This window comes from Hyperolius riggenbachi, chromosome 5, assembly GCF_040937935.1.
Source record: "Hyperolius riggenbachi isolate aHypRig1 chromosome 5, aHypRig1.pri, whole genome shotgun sequence".
NCBI lineage: Eukaryota > Metazoa > Chordata > Amphibia > Anura > Hyperoliidae > Hyperolius > Hyperolius riggenbachi.
Genome location: NC_090650.1, coordinates 279,668,424 through 279,692,383, shown reverse-complemented (window position 1 = coordinate 279,692,383; position 23,960 = coordinate 279,668,424). Strand labels below are relative to the sequence as shown.

General features: G+C 41.4%; 1 protein-coding gene across 1 annotated transcript; it reads left to right on the top strand.

Annotated features, from left to right (window-relative positions):
- The first annotated feature begins 9,615 nt into the window (after positions 1–9,615).
- On the top strand, positions 9,616–21,444 carry PRL (prolactin). The gene is made up of 4 exons (XM_068234652.1): positions 9,616–9,783; positions 16,849–16,956; positions 18,876–19,055; positions 21,256–21,444. The coding sequence occupies exons 1-4, from the start codon at positions 9,616–9,618 to the stop codon at positions 21,442–21,444; spliced, it is 645 nt and encodes a 214-aa protein (XP_068090753.1).
- Positions 21,445–23,960: the final 2,516 nt, after the last annotated feature.

Genomic DNA, 23,960 nt, shown 5'->3' with positions numbered 1-23,960 from the left:
CTGATCGAATTTGGTCTGTAGACAATGAAGCAACAACCTTATTATCTTTGGAGTGCCACCCCCGAGACACTCATATAGCCGTCGGTCATTGCTTCATTGTGACACGCAAGCCCCTTCACCGTGGCAAGGTAACGGTCACGAAGGGGAATTGACACATGTACATGCCTTTTGTTTTGTTGTTGCAGCCACAGTGCAGCCAGAAAAATTAGGCAGGCATGTACACGCACCAGAAAAATTATTATAGCGGCAGCTGCTAGCAGTGGCCTTAAAAGTTCAGGAATCCGCCTGGAGTCCTGGACCCTGTTGGTGGTGGTGGAGAAGACAGTCAAGCAGCCTGCAGGTAGAGATGCTGTGTGGGGAGCGACTTAGTCATGGGGCAGGCAGTCACACGGCGTGCAGGCAGAGATGCTGTGTGTGGGGACTTACTAAGTCTTCGGGCGGGCAGTAGCCCTCTGGGATCCATACCTCATTCATTTTGATAAAGGTGAGGTACTGAACACTTTTTTGACTCAAAATCTTTATGGGAGAAAAAGAGACAAAAATCCGGGCACCTTCCATCTTTGTTTATTGTAAGGACCTCACTCCAGGTGGTAAAGCAGACATCAAACAATTAATACATCCATCAGAGGTTGTGGCGGTGTGGTGGAAGTGGGGGTGACGGGCACCGAACGGGGCTTGCGACGGCCGTTTCGCGTCTAACTAGACGCTTGGTCAGGGCATGACTGAAGTTGGATGGCAAATTGTGACAGCTGTGGCCACAGGTCAAGCCTACGCACCCAGTAGTCGAAGGGTTCATTGCTGCTCACAGTGTCTATATTCACACTTAAGGCCAGGCAGTCGGCTACCTGCCGGTCGAGGCGTTGGTGGAGGGTGGATCCGGAAGGGCTAAGGCTTATGTGGGTAGGTGGGTGCACTGAACAACAGGTAGGTAGGTATATGCAGTGCTGCTGGGTATTACAAATGTGCAGCTGTCTCACACATGTACCGTGAACAGGTACAGTGACTGGTGGTATTAAATATCACACTGCGAGCGCTCAAGTAGGTAGGTGGGTGCACTGAACAACAGGTAGGCAGGTATATGCAGTGCTGCTGGGTATTACAAATGTGCACCTGTCACACATACACATACCTTGAACAGGTGCAATGACTGGTGGTATTAACAAAGCGTGCGCTCACATAGGTAGGTAGGTAGGTAGGTGGACTAGTAAACAGTGAACAGGTGCAGTGATTGGGATTAAAAAATGTGCAGCTGCCTGTCACACACACAGGTAGTCACTGAATGTGCTGGGCCTGGCAGTGACACAGTAGGAATTAAGGGGCCAAAGTCCAGCTGTGACTGACTGACAGGGCTGTATATAATGCAAGTGGGCCACACGCACAAAAAAAAAAAATAGATCACAAGAACAAGATTAGCTCTCAAAAGAGCTGTTGAGGGATGCTTTTTTAGCAATAAGAATCATCAAGGAGCAAGCTAACAAGCCTACAATAGCCTAACTAAGCTTTCCTTATGTGAGTCTGCAGCAGCTCTCCCTTCTCTAATTACTGCAGGCACACAAGTGAGTCCAATGCCTGACGCTGCCTGCCTTTTATAAGGGGGGGGGGGGGGCTTCAGGAGGGAGTGTAGCCTGATTGGCTACAATGTGCCTGCTGACTGTGATGTAGAGGGTCAAAGTTGACCCTAATGATGCATTATGGGGGCGAATCGAACTTCTGGAAAAGTTTGTGGTTCTCCGCGATTGTGTGTGACATGACACAGACATTTGGAGGTGTCTTAAAGAGTCTCTGTAACAAAATGTTGAGCCTTATTTCTTTTATCCTATAAGTTCCTATACCTGTTCTAATGTGCTCTAGCATACTGCAGCCTTTTTCTAGTTGCACTGTAATAAATCTTATCTCCTTTCCTCTGTTGGCTTTCCTCTGTTGGCTCTGTCGGGCTCAGGCTGGAATGTGTGGAATGTGCAGCACTGCTTGTGATAGGCAGAAGCTTTACACACCCTCTCCAAGCTTTCCTCTCACCCTATCACACTCTGGTTAGCAGCCATGTCTTTTGTTTGTAAACACTGCCTAAAACTGGCAATTACAAGCCAGGATCGCAGCAGAGAGTGGCATAAACAGCACAGAGGGGCCCAGGAGAACATAATGAATAGAATGGTATGCTTTTCATTGTAAGAATTTTAGAGTACAGATTCTCTTTAAAGGGCAAAATATGCCACTTGATCACCCCTGCCATGTCCGGGTTGGTGTGCTGAGTGCTGATTCCTTTCAAGAAGGTCATTACATTTATACAAAACAGTTTTGGATAGAGTGGAATTCACTGATGAAGGGACAGGTGTACCCAAGCCCAACAGACCCTACAGATCCCATTTGGCAAAACAAAAATGGGCTGGCACCTCCGTTAAAAAATGCTCTTTTACTTTAATTGGCAAACATGCAAAAACATTATTGGCTAGCAGGCGACAGCCCACTTTTTCTGGCTCACCGCCCTTTATGAAGCCGGGCAGCCAACAAGTTACCACCGCTTGATAAAAGGCGGTGAGCCAGAAGCAGCGGGTTGTTGCCTGCAAGCCAATAATGTTTTTCCATGTTTGCAAAGAGCATTTTTAATTGGTGGTGCCAGCCCATTTTTGTTCGGTCACTCAATTTAATTGCCGGAACATGGAACACATTAGTGATGACATTTCTGTAATTTGTCTATTAGAAACAATGTTCATAGGCCTTAAGGACAAAGCTGAAGGTCCACACGAGCAGAAAAGCACTACCAAACTGTTTGGCAGAGCCCAACACTTTTGTGGTTACAGTTTAAATGGAGGTGGTGGAGGTAGGTTCTCTAAGATCTTGCCATACTCCAGACAGTTCCATCATATAGGAAGAAGGGGAACAGAAGGATGAGAAGGTGGGTTAGATGGAAGGAAAATAATCTAAACAGGGCATGTGTAATATTTTATAACCATAGTTACACATAAGGGATATCTACTGGATTGCTATCCTGTTAGACCCTCGATATTAAAGAAAATATTAAAGCACATTGGTGCCTCTGCAATATTTTAATCTTTTGGGTCCCCAATGCACATTTGTTCCTCCAGCCCTTATAGCCTCAGGTTTAGTAGCAAAATCTACACAAAAGGCAACTATTTTACCTTGGAAATATCTTGTAAACAATGGGCTTGATTCACTAACCGGCGCTAAGCCGATTAGTGTGCCCTAAGTGTTAGTGTGCGCAAACCATGGCGTTAGGTGGTTTGCACCCACACATTTGAAACAATCCCCCTCACTGCACGCGCAGTGCGGGTAATAGTGCGCGCTGCTGGCCCTTAAAAGTCGCACCTGGTGCGACGAAAATGGCACATTGGGTGCCCTTTAAGCAGCGCTATGATGCACCACTTCGAGGGCACCTGATGCGCCATTTTCGTCGCACCGGGTGCGACTTTTAAGGGCCAGCGGGTGCAATGCGCTCTAATATCGGCGCACCCGCGCTGCACTCGCAGTGCACGGGGCTGCGCGCAAAGTAGGTTTGCGCACACAAGCGGCCAAAAAGGGCTTTTCACACCGGTCCTAACACTTAGCGCCGGTTAGTGAATCAAGCCCCATGACTGTTTCCAGCAACAGCAAGATACTATTCCGCACCAACAGGGAGTGTCTGAACTGGATGGTGGCAAATTAAGGGGGATATTTTGAGGAGCATGACAATTTCAGAACTGACAGTTCCATGGACTTCTGAATCAGTTGAGTGACCAATGACTTAAACCAGTGGAGTATGCTAACAAAATGCTGTCCTGTTCATCAGTATGAATCCAATTAGAGAAGCATTTAGTGTGGTATGGGGCATGTTCATGAATAAGCACACAGGACTTTCCAATGATTTTTGCTTACCTTTCTTAAAGTGAACTAGTATTGGATCAGTTACCGATATGAGTGGTAATGGGGTGAAGTAAACCAGTAGGCAGCCTACTTTGACCACTATGGTTTCCCTTTTATTAACTTTTACAACCTAAGCGTACTCAGGAAAGAAAGTGACAAACAAAAAGGAGCAAAAAAACTACTGTGCTGCTCCTTTATTCACTGATAGTGTGTGCTGCTGGAGAACACAAAGATGGAATGACAACTGTTATAGTAAATATGAACTGAAAATAAACATAAGAGATAATGATTCATTGTATGTGTAGTTTTAACGGTAAATAGAACAGAGTCTCATATTTTTATTTTCACTTTAATATCTGAATTTTGTAGACTTAATTCTAAACAGCAGTCTGATGTAAAATCTGCTTCATTCAGTTGCAATACCAAGAGAAGTAATGACACTTTGATCTTTCCAGCACTAAAACCCTATCAGCATTATTTTCTCATGCAGGTAAAAAGCTTTTGCATTCTATGTATTTATTTTTGAGGACCTCAGGTTTTCTGTGTAAATAAACACTATTAATTAAAATGACATTTTTAATACTCTATATTAGGGTACACATTACCACTACTGTGCTAGGGGCACTTTATTTATTTAGCCAGTTCTCTCTCCCTCTCTTCCTGCTTAAAAATCACCCTTCATTCCTCACACAGCTCACAAATATACTTCAGTGTGTCACAGCATGCAGGAGACCAGTGTTGCTTGCGAATTTTCGCCCAAGTCATTTTCGCATCAAAAATCCCGTTTTCGAATTCGGCCAATTTTCACTAAAATCTTCAGTAATATTCACGTTTTCGACCAGCAGCGAAAATGACAGAAACTTTGCCGTATGCGGACACTTATGCCCTTATCTGGAAAAATGTCCACAATAATCTGCTAAATATGCGCATGGGTGAACTAATACATGCGTACATTCCACCTTCCAATGCGGAATTGTATACGTATAGAAAGGACATAATATTTCTGCGCATGCACAATGATCCGTATAGACGCAGTTACCGCATGTGCAGTTGACTTCGCAATACATACGTCAACTATGCGTAGCGGGCGAAGCTTCGCATAGCGGTACTACGACTATGCGGAAATACGTACGCAATGAACTATGATTTTAATGCAAAAATAACGGACATTAGGGAAAAATTAACGTGAAAATATTTGATCGAAAATTCGCCTGTCGAAAAGAAATTGCTTTTTTCGGCGAAAATTCGGCAAAAATAATTTTTGCATTTTCGCTCATCACTACAGGAGACACGAGGAGGGGGCAGGTAACTAGAAGATGAGCTGTGAAATTGCTGAAATACTGTTTAACTAGCAAGGAGATGTGTATACACTATTAATGACTGGCTTGCTTTTGACTTTGCACGCCAGGCTGCATCTACTTGTAGGCTGCTATGTGGTGCTGTGCTGAGAGGGAGAGATGCTGTTTAGAACAGGCATTATCAGGATCTTTATCAGTCAGAGAACAGAAGATAATAAACACACATTGCTGGAATCTTTAACCCCTTACCACCACCTGAATAAGATTCTTTCAGCAAGGTGATAATTAACTACTTTAGGACTGCGGTGATTGAAATCTAAGCCCTGTTTTGGTGGGCTCCTGGCTGACAGGGCGTATATTTCAATCACCGTCCGCAGTGCGTTCCCGTCGCTTCAGACGATTGCGCCACTCAAACCCGACGTTTCTCGCCGCAGCTCACAGACTCTGCCTGTCTCTATGACGACAGAGCCATGTGAGCCGATCAGGAGCCGATTTCATTTGCTCCTGGCCATGTCTATCAATGTAAGCCGCTCCCATTGGCTTACATTTATAGGCAGGGTCAAGAGCCAATTAAAGCGGCTCCTGACTGGCTCACATGACTCTGCAGTCATAGAGATGGCAGAGTCTATGTCCTGAGGATCCTGGCGTGCGGCGATTAAGGCAGTTGCGGCGGGTATGCGCGGCGCTTCCATTGTTCTTGTACCAGTGATATCTGGTCCTTAAAGGGGCAGGGACCGCTGGTACTTAAGTGGTTAAACTATACACTGAGGAGTTGATAGCAACCCCCCTGTACAGAAACATGGTCTAGTCCTTTAAGAGTCTGACACTTTTGTATCTAAAACTGAGGGAGGATTTTACAGCAGAGAGGCAGAGCTGCGTGGGGAAGGAAACTGCTCCTAGTACTTGTGGTAATGTGTGCCCTAACATACAACATAAAAAAATTGCTTTAATCAATAGTATTATTCCTTTAACTGCCAATTTTCACATGATGCACAGATAACAGATCTAGATTTCTAACACTCACTGTATAGGAAAACAGAAAGGGTCTCCATACAATTTCTTTGTAGGACTATTACTATGTTTGTAGTATCGAATAATGTAATTAAAATGTAACTAAAATCTCTTGTTCCAACACATCCCATGATTGAGATCTGGCAACTGTGGAAGCTGCTGGAGTACAGGGAAATCATTGTCATATTCAAAAAATCATTTTGAGATGTTTGAGAAGAATAAGATGTAAGCTTTGTTGCATGGTGCACTATACTGTTGGAAGTAGCCATTTATTTAAGTATTTATATAGCGCCAACATATTACGTAGCACTGTACATTGTATATTGTCTTGTCACATAACTGTCCCTCAGAGGGGCTCACAATCTAGTCCCTACCATAGTCACATGTCTATGTATCGTGCAGTACATGTATCATAGTCTAGGGCCAATTTAGGGGGAAGCCAATTAACATATGCATGTTTTTTGGTCTGTGGGAAGAAACCAGAGTGCCCTAAGTAAACCCACACAGACACGGGGAGAACATACACATTTTTTCAGTTTTACATCCATCACCAATTTTTAGCCCATAAATGTATAATATGCCTTCTTGACATACATATTTTTTTAAATCCCTAAAGTCATTAGATGTAATTTTACTATTTGGCTACAAGATGTCCCTGCTGAGCAAATCCTATGTAGCGTATAGGTACGCTACATAGGAAACGATGTGTTGCTACATTTTGACTAGGGAAGTGATGCAGGCTTCAATGGAAGCCTGCATCATGTGTGGCCTGCAGGGAGATTAATGAAATGAATGGGAACTTTGATTGGCAATGGAAACTGTGGAAATCGGCGGCAGAAGGAAGCGCTGCGGCTCTATTTAAGAATAATTTTGAACAAAAACAGTGTTTATTCTTGGCGGACATGTACGGATTGGCAAAGGGGACTTTTATCACCTGCAGTCAATCCCCCCTGTTGCTGGTAAAATCGCGATTGTGGGCATCTGCCAGCACGGTCGCCTGCACAGCACCCCAAACTGCAGGTGACTAGCGCGTCCCTGCGGCTGTAGCAGCTACCGCTGCGGATGTGAGGCTCACGTTCATGCAGCATAAATGGTTAAAGTGACGCTGAAGCAAAAAACAAAACAAAAACTTATGATATAATTAATTGTATGTGTAGTACAGATAATTAATAGAGCATTAGTAGCAAAGAAAAGCTTAAAAATGTACGCGTTAAACCAGTAGCGCATAAAGATGTATGCGTTCATGTTCCTGCACCAGCGGGAATGCGTAAAAATGTATGCAATGCGGCCACCGACCCCAAGGTCAGCAAAAACAAAACTAACTGGCGGGGGGGGGGAGGGAACCGGAGCAGCAGTGAGTGACTACGCGGGCACAGGATGGCTGGATGGGGCTGGTAGAAGCCCCAGGTAAGTGAAACTTGTTTTTTTTTGCCTGATAATTCCTTTAAGAAAATAGCACTATCTCTGATCCAAGTTGGGTTGGAGAGCTCAGAGAAGCTCTTTTGCATAGATAACAACTGAAGTTTTTTTTAACTCTTCCTGTACTGGAAACAAGGTTCAAGACTATTTCCTTTGCAAGGTTCAAGACTATTTCCTTTGCTACTAATGTTCTATTTCTTAGCTGTACTACACATACAATTCATTATCTCATACATTTATTTTCACTTCAGATTCCCTTTAAGGCAGTGCTTCCACTGGCACCCACAGCCAACTTCTGACCCAGAACAACCACACAGTAAGTACAACGTGAATGTTACTTGTACCACGTCAATGTGATGCACTTGCACTTTGCAATAAATTTGCTCATTTGTGCCATATGTTCAGTTCTTCATTGTAAAACGTAAGGTAGACTGTGGAATTTGAACAATGCTCAATTAGTACCAAGGGACCAGAAGCATGCCCCCAAAAATGTACCCAACACCATTTCAACACCACCACTAGCCCAAGCTGTTGGCGCAAGACAAGATGGATCTATGCTTTCATGTTGTTTACACAAAATTCTGTCCCTGTCATCTGAAGGTCACAACTGCATTTGAGGTTTGTCAGACCAGGTACCATTTTTCCAATCTTGCATTGTCCTGTTTTACTGAGACTGTGCCAATGTAAGCCTTAGCTGACAGGAGAGGCACTGGGGTGGTCTTCTTCTGCTTTAGCCCATCTGCTTCAAGATTTGTTGTTTTGTTTAATCAGAGATGGTATTTTGCAAACGTTGGTTGCAATGAGTACTTATTTTAGCTGCTGCTGCTTTTCAATTCTCACAATTTATTCTGTTCATTTTTCTCTGATATCAGTAAAGCATTTTTGTCTTCATTACTGCCACTCACTGGATATGACAATAGATCCCACACTTGAGATCAGGTAAAACTACATAAATCAATAATGATAATAGCAATAACAATGATAGATCAACAACAGTGTGTGTGTGTGTGTGTGTATATACAGTATGCATGTATGTGTGTATATATATATATATATATATATATATATATATATATATATATCCACTGACATAAAAGTAACGTACGTAATCACAGTTTTATAATGGTCTTGTATGTTGTATATAGTAAACAAACCCTTTGTTAGCTCCATATGGATTGGATGCAGGTTTTACATTCTGCATTCAAGGTCTTAAAAAAGTAAGGGAAATAATGCATCTTCTAAACCTGGAATTTTATGACCTAACACATTGTCCCACTCACTCTGGTTAAATAATTGAGTTGCATTATTTTTATACACCATTAGTGAATATGAATGAATAGATACAGACATTTGATGTTTGTAATTATAAGTGTGGAAGATGAATTAATTCATCAAAGGTGTCCAAGTGTATAAAACCTGCAATGTTGAGGACAATGACAAATCCGTCTTCTCCCGGGTGCAGTTTTCTCCACCATGATTGATCTGATGGCTACATCATTTAAAGGTAATTTTGCTGCCAACATTTCTACTTTCTACAGCTATGGCAATGGTCCCTTCAACATATAATATGGCTTAGAATTTAACATCTAATTTTAAATTCAACACTTTTATTTGTTAGAAAATTCATAAAATATGACTATCTTTATCACAGTCTAGAATTCTATTTGATGTATATTCAGAGCATACGCTTATCTAAAATATCAAAAGCATGCTGGAACATACTTTTTTCATTTCGATTTTAGACATGTTTATGAAATACTTTTTAGCAATAATGGCATCTGTCATAATGCTTTGTACATAAAACATGTGTATGTAAATTTCTAAGACATTATTTGATGAATGTATATTGTAAGATGAAGAGTCAAAAAAATGATTCATGCTGCAATAAAGCCGACTTGTCAAATTCACTGCAAAAAAAATGAATTTACTTTGCTACTTCACAGTTCTTTCTCTTTTCCCTAACCTTTTCTTTTGTCCACTTATTTATACTGTGATTCCTTTCTTTCTTTCTTTTTAAGGTATAATGTTAATGTTAGCAGGGTTCAGTTTGTTACTACCAGGAAGCAGAGTAACATCGCAACCAATATGCCCAAATGGGAACACAAATTGCCAAATGTCCACGACTGCCCTCTTTGATCGTGCTGTAAAACTGTCACATTATATCCATTCTCTTTCCTCGGAAATGTTTAATGAGTTTGTAAGTATAGCAGTTTTGTGGGGGTTTTACTTGTCTGTTTTTCATTTGCTCTTTTTGTTTTGTTTTTCTACTGAATATTCATAAAATGCTATTGGATATAACAGTCACACATTTAACATTGTCCTGTGTATTAATCATCAAAAAATTGAATTGTTTGGTGGGTGGTATGTGAGTAGCCCTAATTCACTAAGGTTCTTCTATACTGGAAAACAGTGGTGAATCTAAAGCTTTTTATACACATTAGATCAGGGGTCCCCAAATTTTTGTGGTCAAGGGCCGGGTCAACATACTTCAGACTGCTGGGGGTCCACAACATACTTAAAATGATGTTGAAAAAAATTACATTGAATTTAGGCATTGATCCCCCCAATCATGCCTTCCAGCAGCAGCCATTCAGTCATGCGGCACCCGAAGAACCTCTTAGTTTACCAGACAGTGAAACACACCCAGGTGACAACCTGCCATCTAGTTGATGCTTAATTGGATTGGAAGCCAGCGAATGACTGCTTGCTGGCATCTACACTATGTGGATGGGTGGTGCCAGCACTGCTATCCTATATGTGGGCTACCGATATTTAAAGGTGCAGTGAGCCACAACTATAAGTTGTACATTTTATGTTTGGGGTCCAGTGAAAAAGCCTTGGCGGCCCGCATTCGGCCCGAGGGCCATAGTTTGAGGACCACTGCACTAGATCGTTCTTGAATAAGGCAGCCATACAGGTCAACCTTTGAATTAAGCATTTGCACAGCAGCTTCTGACCATCCTCGATGCCAGTGATAACTGTATTATCATGCACACTCATCTTGGCCAAGCCAGTCTGTCATTTATACTTTTTTAGGTGGGATGAAGGGAAAGAAGTTTGAACACCTTCCATGGCATAGAATTATGGCAGTGATTAGCCACATTAGCCAAAATGTGCAATGTGTCCATTCTGTATTACAGATAGCATAGTCAGACACATTGAATGGGCAACAGTTACAGTGCTGCCCATATTTATTCATACACCTGGCAAATTTTGACTTAGAGTGTCTCCCAAAAGATAATAAGACAATGTACAAGAGGCATTATTGTTGGGGGGAATGTTTTTTAGCTTTTATTTACATTTGAGCAAAAAGTGTCCAGTCCAAACTTATTCATACCCTTCTTAATAATCAATAGAAAATCCTTTATTAGCTATTACAACAACCAAACACTTCCTATAAGTGCAGACCAGCTTTTTCATGTCGCCACAGGTTTTTTTGCCCATTCATCTTTAGCAATGAGCTCCAAATCTTTCAGGTTAGAGTGTCTTCTATCCATCACCCTGATCTTTAGCTCCCTCTACAGATTCTCAATTGGATTCAAGTTAGGATCTGGCTGGGCCACTCCAAAACATTAATTTTGTTGTCTGCTAACCATTTCTTCACCACTTTTGCTGTGTGTTTTGGGTCATTGTCATGCTGAAATGCCCACTGGTGAACAAGGCCAAGTTTCTCTGCAGACTGCCTCATGTTGTCATTGAGAATACTCATGTATTGCTCTTTTTCATGGTGCCATGATTAGGTTCCCTGGTACAATGGCTGAAAAACACCCCGAAAGCATTAAATCGATTTGAAGAAAAAAGCGGGGCACCACTCCTTTAAAAGTCCCTTTATTCCGGTGGGGGAGACAGCAGGTACATGCAGTGGGGGTATCAAGTGCTTGACAGCTGTTTCGCTGGCTTAAACCAGCTTCTTCAGAGGCAGTATGCCTCTGAAGAAGCTGGTTTAAGCCAGCGAAACAGCTGTCAGGCACTTGATACCCCCACTGCATGTACCTGCTGTCTCCCCCACCGGAATAAAGGGACTTTTAAAGGAGTGGTGCCCCGCTTTTTTCTTCAAATCGATTGGATGGCAAAGTTTCTTGGATGAGCACGCTCCGTATCCTGGTCCCAGTCCTGGTGTGTCTGCCCTGCTACATTTGGTGCCAGGTACTGTTGTCTTTTTCTGTGTTTACCCCGAAAGCATTAGGTTCACACCACCATGTTTGACAGTGGGGATGGTGTTCTTTGGGTTGAAAGCTTCTCCTTTTTTCAGCCAAATGAAGAAAATATCATTGTGACCAAACAATTCAATTTTTGTTTCATTTTTGACCATAACACAGAAGACCATAAGTCTTCTTCTTTGTCCAGATGTGCATTTGCAAAGGCCAAGTGAGCTTTTGTGTGCCTTGCCTGGAGAAGTGGCATCCTCCTTAGCTGCATCCATGGAATCCAGCATTGTGCAGTGCCCGTTGGATTGACATTGAGACATGGCCACCGGCAAAGCCCAGATTCACCAGGATGACCTTGGTGGTGATTCTTGGATCCTTTTTCACCTCTCTCACTATCCTCCTGGCCAGCACAGGTGTCACTTTTGGATTCTGACCACGTCCTCTGAAATATTCCACAGTGCGGAACATCTTGTATTTTTTTAAATAATACTTTGCACTGTAGCCACTGGAACTTGAAAACATTTAGAAATGATCTTTGAGCCCTTTCCTGACTTGTGAGCAGCCACACTGCACAGCTGCAGGTCCTCACTGAGCTCCTTTGTCCTAGCCATGACTGTCCACAAACTAACTGCAGAGAGCTGCTGTTTTTCACCTGCTGAGTTGATTAAAACAGCTGTTGCCAATTATTCAGGGCAATCAGAATGCTTAAAGGGGCACTATTGCTAATCTGCTTATTTTAAGACTCTTTAACATAAATATGTGTTAGTAAAGCAATGTTACTGACAAGTATGAACACTGACCAAAAAGTATTTCCACACTACCAATACCCACTGATAGCCAGGTAGTCACGACAGCATATTTACCTTTCTGACGCCGACTGGGCTAATACATTATGTAGTAGGGGGATCCAGCTGTAACTGCTGCTTGAGCTGCCGTGGGTTTTCATCTATCAGCTCAGCTATGCTCTTTCAAGCTTCTAACTGCACTGTCGTGCAGTTACTGTGCTCAGCGCAGCCACGTACAGCGCAGGACAGCGCCGTATGGCTCTATGTTTATGCGCTGCCCGGAAAGGCCCCCTTATGAGAAGCTGGCAAAGACACAGACACCTATTGTTGTCTGTCGCCCTGGTAACCCGACTTCGGCTTTTGCCAGCTTCCCATAAGGGGTCCTTTCCGGGCAGCGCATAAACAAAGAGCCATACGGCGCTGTCCTGCGCTGTATGTGGCTGCGCTAAGCACAGTAACTGCACGATAGTGCAGTTAAAAGTTTGAAAGAGCATAGCTGAGCTGATAGATGAAAACCAACGGCAGCTCAAGCAGTAGTTACAGCTGGATCCCCCTACTACATAATGTATTAGCCCAGTCGGCATCAGAAAGGTAACTCTGCCGTGTTGACTACCTGGCTATCAGTGGGTATTGGTAGTGTGGAAATACCTTTTGGTCAGTGTTCATACTTGTCAGTAACATTGCTTTACTAACACATATTTATGTTAAAGAGTCTTAAAATAAGCAGATTAGCAATAGTGCCCCTTTAAGTACAGCTTGGACTATTTGGAATGGTATAGAACTTTGGATTTTCCCACAGACTGTGACAGTTTGTGAGGGGTATGAATAAGTTTGGACTGGACACTTTTTGCTCAAATGTAAATAAAAGCTGAGAATTTTTTTTTACCGCAATAATGCCTCTTGTACATCATCTTATTATCTCTGGGGAAAAAAATTACTTGCTGGTTGAATAAAAGTAACTTTAAGTCAAAATTTGCCAGCGGTATGAATAATTATGGGCTGCACTGTATACATATATATTTTGACCAGAAGGGGTTGGAAGTTCCTGAAACACATGGGGCTTGATTCACAAAGCGGTGCTAACTGTTAGCACGCCTGTGAAAACCCCCTTAGCACGTCTAAACAAGCTTTTCGCGCATAAAACTTTACGCGCGCAAAACTTTATGCGCGTAAAACTTTACGCGCGTACTGCACAGAGCACAGGGCGCACCGCGCGAAGTGCCCATTAAAGCCTATGGGACTTAGCACGCGTAAAACTTTGCGCGCGTAAAACTTTACGCGCGCAAAGTTAGCGCACGATCTGATTGAGTAATCCGGTGCTAACCTACTTAGCACCCTGGTTAGCGCGTCTAAAGACTTTAGACGTGCTAAGTAGGTTAGCACCGCTTTGTGAATCAAGCCCCTAGATAGATACTACTAGAGAGATCTGGGGCTTGATTCACAAAGCGGTGCTAACCTACTTAGCACGTCTAAAGTCTTTAGACGCGCTAACCAGGGTGCTAAGTAGGGTAGCACCAGATTTATCAATCAGATCGCGCGGTAACTTTGCGCGCGCAAAGTTTTACGCGCATAAAGTTTTGCGCTCGTAAAGTTTTATGCGCGAAAAGCTTGTTTAGACGTGCTAAGGGGGTTTTCACAGGCGTGCTAACAGTTAGCACCGCTTTGTGAATCAAGCCCCTGATGTTCATTACAAGAGCACACATTTAACTAACATGTAGCTTACTATCACTTCTGTTATGATCATTTTGTGGCTATATAAGTTGCAACACTTGTAGCTTATAAGCAAAAACAGAACTTGTTAAGTAATTTCTAATTAAGTACCTGTTGCCTTACATGTCTAGGACAAAATCATGGGGCAAAATCATTTTGGAACAAGCCATCTTAAACATATGGATATTACACTCACTCAACCAACTTTCTTGAACTAATGGATATTACATTCACTCAACAAGCCATCTTGAACATACTGATATTACACTTACTTCGTAAGCCTTCTTGAAAATATGAAAACTACACTGACTCAACAAGCCTTCTTAAATGTATGGATATTACACTCACTCAACAATTATTATTATTTATTATTATTATTTAGTATTTATATAGCGCCGACATATTACACAGCGCTGTACAGTGTGTATATATATATATATATATATATACTAGCCGTCCCGCGTCGTAGCATACGCCGCATCTTCTATCTATCTAATAGAGTACGTACCTCAACCTTGAAGCAAGAAGAATAAAGGTGGGTACACACATCAGATAAAAGTCTTTGGAAAAATGAAAGATCACAGACCAATTTTACCCCCTTCCATGTAGTATCAGAGCCACACCTACACAGTCTATTCTATTTTCGCATCGAAAATCCTGTTTTTGTTTTTTGGCGAATTTTCACGAAAATCTTCAGAAATATTTGCGTTTTCGACCAGCATCGAAAATTCATTGTATGCGGATGCTTATGCCCTTATGCGGAAAAATGTCCACAATAATCCGCATGGAAATTCAATCTATGCGGACGTTTATAAAGAAAAATGCCCGCAATAATGCGCAAGAAACTTCTCTGAATGCGGGCGCTAATGCCCTTATGTGGAAAATGTCCGCAATCATACGCAAGTAATGTGAAAATGACTGGCCTTAGGCGAAAATTAACGTGAAAAAATTAGATGAAAAATTTGACTGTCAAAACGAAATTAGGCGAAAATTCGGTAAAAATTTATCGAAACAAATTTTTGCATTTTTGCTCATCACTGGCATGTAGCAGGGCGACCGCTTTGCAGTATTGGTTTTTTGACCCTGCATAGTTTGGCATGCAAAAGCAAATGCATATTTGCATGAGCATTGCCTCATGAATAGCCAATTAGGCCAGATTTGCAAAGCCAGACTTGCTAGGGTAGGCCTCTTTTCCACGGACAGTTGATAGGCAGTAACATGCCTCTCAAACTCTTACAACTGCTCACTACTGCCTGGTAACAGCTTGCTGCTGCCTGGAAACTGCTTGTTGCTGCCTGGTATCTGCTCACTGCTGCCTGGTAACTGCTTGCTGCTGCCTGGTAACTGCTTGCTGCTGCCTGGTAACTGCTTACTGCTGCCTGGTAACTGCTTGCTGAGCACACAGCTCAACAGTCCATGGAAAAGAAGCCTAAAACTTGGTGATTGAGCATGCATACATTTTCTCATGCAAAGTACTTCTTCTTCTTGCTCGAAGGTTGAGGCACTTACTCTATTATATATATAGAAGATATCTTGTCACTAACTGTCCCTCAAAGGAGCTCACAATCTAATCCCTACCATTGCCATATGTCTATATTATGTAGTGTAAGTACTGTGGTCTAGGGCCAATTTTTTTTTTTTTAGGGGGAGCCAATTAACTTATCCGTATGTTTTTGGAATGTGGGAGGAAACTGGAGTTCCCGGAGGAAACCCACGCAGACACGGAGAGAACATACAAACTCTTTGCAGATAGTGCCCTGGCTGGGACTCGAACCAGGGACCTAGCGCTGCAAGGCGAGAGAGCTAACCACTACGCCACCGTGCTGCCACTATCCTTCTTGATCATATGGATATTACACTCAGTAAAGGCAAAATGTAAAATTAAGGAAGAAAACAAATACAAACCTCCCCAGGAAGTCCCCCACTGGTCTTTGGTCCTTTCCCTACTTAGTGTTCAGGTTCCATCCCTCCTTTCATACTGTTGTAATGAATTTAGCAGGCATTTTAATCTTCTAATGTCCGCCCACCTCACTGCTTCCAGTCACAGGTATTGTAAGTGAGTAGAAGCTCTATCAATTGAAGTTCCATTAACATCTCTCTCACTGGAAGAGGCAGTGGTGGCCACCTTGGCATATGTAGCTGAAATTTAACTCACTGCTCTCACAGTGATAGCAAAGGAGAATGAGACAGGTCTTGGCACCTGCTACGAGCCGTGCTTTGGGTGCCGCTGGACCTAGAATTATGCCACCAGAGGGACAGGCTAGGTAATCAGCAAAGGAATACATGTGCTATAGTCCCCTACTTTGCCATACACAGGGAGAGCCATCTCCTGGCTTCTCCCCACACCCAGTTCAACACTGCCGGAACAATACATACAGTATGCAAGAAGAAGACATCTGCATAGGAAAGAAGACATTAACTTTACAAAGTTAGGTCAGGTCTGTTGGATTGCTTACATCATCTCCTGTTTTTTAGCTTTGGTGAACCTTTTCCCAATATGGGAAAAAAAACAGAGAATTCTAGTTTGACCTGATTGTGAAGATACTGCATGCTGAAAGTTATGGAACTTAAACAACAAACTTACAGTGTGTGTGTTAAAATTCTATTTATCTTTGATAGGATGAGCGGTTTACTCCAGGACGAAGGTTTTTAGCTAAGTCTGCATTGACCTGCCATACATCTTCATTAAATACTCCAGAAGACAAGGAACAAGCCCGGCAAATACAAGTAAGGCCCAGTGCACACCAAAACCGCTAGCAGATCATTAAAACACTAGCGGTTTTGGGAGCAGAGAGCAGATATTTGGCCGGGTGCACACCAAGCGGATTTTGTATGCGATCCACCAGCCGCATCAGCCAGTGAAAACGCTTGGCTATTGTATTTCAATGTGTGGTGCACACCGGCGGTTTGAGGTTTTTTAGCAAACCGCAAATGCGCAGCAGGAGGCGCGTTTGCGGCTTGGCAAAAACCTCAAACCGCCGGTGTGCACCATCCCATTGCAATACATTAGCCAAGCATTTTTCCAGGCGGATGCGGCCGGCGGATCGCTCCAAAAACCGCTCGGTGTGCACTGGGCCTAAGAGCTACTGCAGAAATTTCTCATGAACATAAATCTGGAGAGAACCATGAATTATGCAAGCCATCTTACTATACTTTTGCTTTATAGTAAACCAGAATACTGTAAGTTGAAGCAAAACATATGTCAGGGAAAAATAAATGTTCCCAGACTCTTACAATGCATTACTTTTTTATTCTTCACTCATTGTTTTTGTTTAGTGCTGAGTGAAATTGAAAAACTTACCTTTCTTATTCTTTCACTTGAGACTGCAAAAGCTAATCCCAAGTTCAGCATAATGCTGCACATGATAAGTATCATCCCAATACTTTATGCATTATACAAAACAAACTTTTTTGCATGTTACTTGTGTCGAGTCCCCCTCTCCCCCGAGTCCCCCTCTCCACACCTTTTATTCCTGAGTGCCAACCCACCGTCCCTTTGTTGTTTAAAAAATGTACTGTTCACATGTTGTGGGACAGGCTAAGATTGCACATAGCCACCTCCATGTTGGCACTGTATTCTGCTGACTAAAAGGTAATGGGCATCTGTGAAAGTATTCTTTCTTTATTAAGTTGCTTTTCTCAAATAAGTCCCAATAACTGGATGACAGGCAAGTTGGCATCAGCATTGCAGAGGGTCACATACTTGCTACTTCTTTGCCATGTGGATACTATCCCACATAGATACTATGGATACATGGATACTACCCCACATGGCAGGCTCAAATCAGTGACTAGTGAAACCCCATGAGGCCTGGAACCCACCACAAATCGCAAATCGCTATCGCTAGTGTTTTTAATGAGTGTTTTCTGGTGATTTTGTTAGCGATTTTAAAAACTGTAAGCTTTTTGTTAGAGATTGTGTAGCGATTTGTGATTAACGATTTTAATTTTGATTGGTCCTTTCAATGTATCAAAATTGTATTTACAGTTTGCATGAATTGAAAATCACACTCAAATCACTATGTGAAACGATTCATGAGCGATTACGCCAGCGTTTATACACTTTACATTGCAGAAACGCAAACGCTAATGCCACCAAAACGCTGCATGTACTGCGGTAGCGATTTTGGTAATCACAATCGCTCCAGTGGAATTCGCCCCATCCATTAACATTAGCTGAGCATTTAGGGAAATCGCTAGCAATTTGAGTCTCTCCCTATTTGCTCCAAAAATCGCTCTAGTGGGTTCCAGCCCTCAGAATGTTTTTTTTATTTATTTATTTTTTTATATTTCCTTCTGATCTTAATTCATAAAGGCACAGAATCAGGAAGATGCAAAGAGTGTTTAGCCCCAACTTGTGACATTTTGTGAACAGTCAGGATTACATAAAATGTTTCATTTAGCACTCTTTTTGATTGTTTTTGTTGATTTTAATGTCTGAATTTTGATTCAATAAAAACACCCAATTTTTAAATAAATATGAAAATAAAACACATCAATCCATTGTTATATATCTCTCTAATTCTTTGTAATATTGTAAGCTGATACTTCACACTGTATTTATAACAAGTGTACACATAGCATTGAGCACTTTATTTGGAATAGAAGAACTGTGAAATTTACGCTCTTTATCGTCTACATTAAAGCATGAAGACCTGTTGACCTTAGTGCTGAAAGTTCTAAGATCATGGAACGATCCTTTGATCCACATGGTTTCAGAAGTTCAAGATATCCGTGAAGCTCCTGACACAATTCTATGGAAAGCTGTAGAGGTTGAAGAGCAAACTAAACGGCTCCTGGAAGGCATGGAAAGGATTGTTGGCAGGGTAAGCATGCTATCAGAGGACACATTTCAATGGATTTGAAATGAAATAAGTGCAATATTCAAGATAGATAGTTTAATTATTTTTTTTATAGTTATGACCCATGTTTATAGCAGATTAAAGACACAGTTGTCTTCATCTCTTTCATATCGAACTGTCAATTATTTAAGTAAAAATTGCCATACCTTTCTCACTGAGATCAATCTGCGACAGAATGGAGTACCCAAGCAGATATTACAGATTCCCATTACATTCTTACAGTTGATAAAAATGTACTCCCATAGCAAAATACCTCATGTAGCATACAAGACAAGATCAGGAACATTGTTGACCCTTGTCCAAACACTCCTTACTACAGGGATGTCAAACTCCAGATCTCAAGAGCCAAGGTCCTTGAGCACTGGAGTTAGACATCCCTGCCTTACTAGTTTACTTACTGGCTTGGCCCGGGTTTCAAAACCTGGCTAAAGGCTTGAACCCTATATAAAAATGTAGCACTCTAATCAATGCACAATCCAGCTGCCCAAATAATACCTCTGTCTGCGCTACTACTAATAACTTTGCCTGTACTGCCAATAGCCCTGCATGCAGCATATGGATTAGTCTACATGGGTTTGAAAATCAAAAAGAAGCACATTTATTCTAGGAAACTGTATCCTGTGCCTTCTAGAAAATGAATCACAATTATGGTATGTTTATAGTGTGTCGATAAAGTGGTATATAATGATCTATTTGTAAACTGCATTAAAACAACAGAGTTACAGATTGCCCAGCAAGCTCATGCTGAACCAGAAATCCTAGGAGTGTGTAAGGAGCTTAAAAGGACCAGAAAGCCCTCTTACTTAAAAATGCTTTGTAAAACAGAAATTTGCCTTATTAAAACAGAAGGTATTTGCGATAATCCAGGTTGGAGTGAGCATATGAGGTCTTCCACAATGCTTTTCTGCTGAATATGCAAATTTTCCCTTTTTGCCCCTGAAAGTCAAACACACCTCCAGGACCGTTGGAATGCAATGATTTGTCAGCTTAATTTTAACTAATGTTTATTTTTCATAGACCCATGCTGAATTAATATGGCTCTGTAAAATTAATAAGCTGACACATCATTGCATTCCAGCGGTTGTGGAGGTGTGTTTGGCATTCAGGGACAACAAATGGATAATTTGCATATTTAGCAGTGATGCTAAATTTTCCCTTTCAGCGCTCCTCCCATTCATTTACCAATAACTTTATCACTACTCATCACACATAAATGATCTATATCTTATTTTTTTCCACCATAAATTAAGCTTTTTTTGTAGATACTTGTTTTTAGTAATTGCTTTATTTTCTATGCATTTTATAGGCAAATACGAAAAAAGAAAAAAAAGAAAAGATACACAATTTCTTCAATTCCATCCCCTATAGTTTTAAAATAAGCAATGCTACTATAAATAAAACCCAACCATTTTATTTGCCCATTTGTCCCGGCTATCACAACATTTAAATTATGCTCCTAGTACAATGTATGGCACCAAAATATAACTTGGAAATAAAGGTGTATTTTTTTGTGTGTGTTCCGACATACATAATCCCTTATCTACTACAATAACAGTAATATACCCTTGACATACATATTAAAAAAAGCTAAGTCCTTAAGGCAACTATTTATTGATTTTTTTTACTGTTTTTTTTTCTTTAACATCTGTTAGATTGGTAACTGGGGTGGGGGCTTTGGAAGTAAATAATTATATTGTTCTTTTATAAAAAAAATTGTGGTGTGTGCAATTTTCATCACTAGATGGTGATAGAAACATTCTCTTGATTACCTAGAAGTGTTTATTTATTTTTTTTACTTTCATTCATGTTCTTTATTATGATTAGAGATGGCCCCTGATCGGAGTGATGTCTGTTCATTGCAGGCACTGCGATTGGTTGCGCGCGCACCCGGAACTTCAACAGTGGACGCGGATATGTGTCCAGTTAGACTTGTGCGGGGCTTATCTGGATGAGTATATGCGTCCAGATAGGCTGAAGTAGTTAAAACAACAGCTCAAAGTATTTGCAGATCATTTTGTTTAAAACATAGCTTAATGAAGAGTTAAAACCTGTGTCATTAGGTATTGCTGTCTTGGTTTCTGTGGTGATTTCCAATCATGCCCTGTTTTAAGTGACACAGCAAAATAAACTAATAGAAATGAATGTTTGTTTGTTTTTCTTATAGATTCATCCACGTGAGTTAGAAAATGAAATTTATTCCCCATGGCCTGGTCCATCCTCAATTCCAGGAGATGAGAATTCACGCCTTTTTGCCTTTTACAATCTTCTTCACTGCCTTCGTAGGGACTCCCATAAAATTGACAACTATTTAAAACTTTTAAAATGTCGTCTTATTCATAATGGCAACTGTTGATATTTGCCCTGTCCTGTGAATTGTTTATGGTTAATTCACAATTCTGTTTTCGATTACCTAAAAGGAAATGTTTCTTATAGCTTTATAGTCTTTAATGAACTTAATTCTTGTTACCTGTAGCAAGGAAATGATTATTAAAAGTGCAATTATGAATGTCTGCTAGTGATTTCTACATAGTTACACATTCCTGGATTTTTTTTTAAACATAGCTGTTAGTAATGACTCGCGAGGTATCTGTCACTGAACAATCAAATCAATCTCTTGGATTCTGTCTAGTCAAAGTAATTTTGACTATAGAAATTAACTACCCTTTCTTAATTGCTGAAGCTATAAAAAGCTATTAAAGCTACAGTAAAGGCCCACCTTACACCAGTGGTTCTGGGTGTGTGCCTGGCTTTTAGGGGCATAAAAAGATTATTATTAACCGGTTCAGCGCCGCAGTGCCGAAAATCTCATGCATCCGAGCAACGTTCACCTCCCATTCATTCGCCTATAACTTTATTGCTACTTATCACAATGAATTGATCTATAGCTTGTTTTTTCCGCCACCAATTAGGCTTTCTGTGGGTGATACATTTTGCTAGAGCCACTTTACTGTAAATGCATTTTAACAGGAAGAATAAGAAAAAAACGGAAAAAATTCATTATTTCTCAGTTTTTGGCCATTATAGTTTGAAATTAATATACGCTACCGTAATTAAAACGCATGTATTTTATTTGCCCATCTGTCCCGGGTATTACACCATGTAAACGATGTCCCTATCACAATTTATGGTGCCGATATTTCATTTAGAAATAAAGGTGCATTTTTTCAATTTGCGTCCATCACTATTTAGAAGCTTATAATTTTAAATAATATAATAACATATTCTCTTGACATGCATATTTAAAAAGTTCAGACCCTTGGGTAACTATTTATGTTGTTTTTGTTTTTTTTTTAACTTTTTTTTTTATAAAAAAAGTGTATGTGGGTAATTTTTGGTGTGGGAGGGAAACTGCTAATTTTAAATGTAAAATAATGTTTTTTTTTAATCAAAAATGTATGTGGGTGCAGTTTACTATTTGGCCACAAGATGGCCACAGTGAAAAAAGTCCTAGATGCGAACCAGCTCGCATCTAGGAACTAAAATGCTGAGGAGTTGTTTCCTGGGGACAGAAATACCGCGCTCTCTGGAGAGAAAGCGTCGGTATTTCTGCGGGGAAGTTAGATCGGTGAATGGGAATTATATTCCCATTCACTGATCGGGGGGGCTAGCGGCGGGCAGCGGGAGCACGCGCGGGGGCGCGCCCGATCGCGCGCACGAGCCGGCGGCAGCACCAGTGCCTATCTGGACGAGGAAGCTCGTCCAGATAGGCCGAACTGGTTAATGTTTTATATAGCACCATCATCTTCTTTGGTGCTGTACAAAGGAAGAAACAAACAGAGGTACAAGAAAAACAGACATTGGCACACATAGCTATACAAACAGTGCATACATGTCGCGTCCTAACTGCCATTCAGGTTGGAGTGAGCATATGACTCATCAGAATATTCCTGATGAGATTCATGCTGACAACACTTGGGCGACACAGATGGAGAGGCCTGGATAAGGCAGGGGGGCATAGATGAACCCAATGCGCTGTTGAACCATCTAATTTAGGGTCTTAGAAGAGGGTGAGTCCCCCATTCTTTGGGAGAGGTGCAGGTGCGTAACTAGAAATCACTGGTCCTCCCTGCGAAAATTTGGATGAGGCCCCCTCAATAGGTGCCAAATAATCGTAATGGGGCAGTGTTTCACTATAAATAACTGTAATGGGGCAGCGTTTCACCATAAAATAATCGTAATGCACCAGAAATGAATCGTAAAGTGGGCAGCATTTTACCAGAAATGAATCGTAAAGTGGTTAGCATTTCACCATAAAATAATCGTAAAGTGGGCAGCATTTCACCATAAAATAATCGAAATGTGAGAGCGTTCAACAGAAAATCGTACAGTGGGCAGCAGTCACCAGAAAATTGCAATGTGAGCAGCGTTCACCAGAAAATCATACAGTGGGCAGCATTCACCAGAAAATCATACAGTGGGCAGCAGTCACCAGAAAATCGTAATGTGGGCAGCAGTCACCAGAAAATTGCAATGTGGGCAGCAGTCACCAGAAAATCGTACAGTGGGCAGCAGTCACCAGAAAATTGTAATGTGGGCAGCAGTCACCAGAAAATCGCAATGTGGGCAGCGTTAACCAGAAAATCGTACAGTGGGCAGTATTCACCAGAAAATTGCAGTGTGGGCAGCGTTCACCAGAAAATCCTACGGTGGGCAGCGTTCACCAGAAAATCGTACAGTGGGCAGCAGTCACCAGAAAATCGTAATGTGGGCAGCAGTCACCAGAAAATTGCAATGTGGTTAGCATTCACCAGAAAATCGCAGCAGTCACCAGAATAAAATCCACCTGTAAAAAAGAAATTCACCATAAAATAATCGTAAAGTGGGTAGCATTTCACCATAAAATAATTGTAAAGTGGGCAGCATTTCACC

Bases quoted from the DNA above. Each gene is read 5' to 3' on its own strand.
- PRL (XM_068234652.1), top strand. From the start codon at position 9,616: ATGTTAGCAGGGTTCAGTTTGTTACTACCAGGAAGCAGAGTAACATCG. The intron at 9,784-16,848 runs GTAAGTATAGCA...TATCTTTGATAG, and splicing joins CGGAAATGTTTAATGAGTTT to GATGAGCGGTTTACTCCAGG. The intron at 16,957-18,875 runs GTAAGGCCCAGT...TCTACATTAAAG, and splicing joins AACAAGCCCGGCAAATACAA to CATGAAGACCTGTTGACCTT.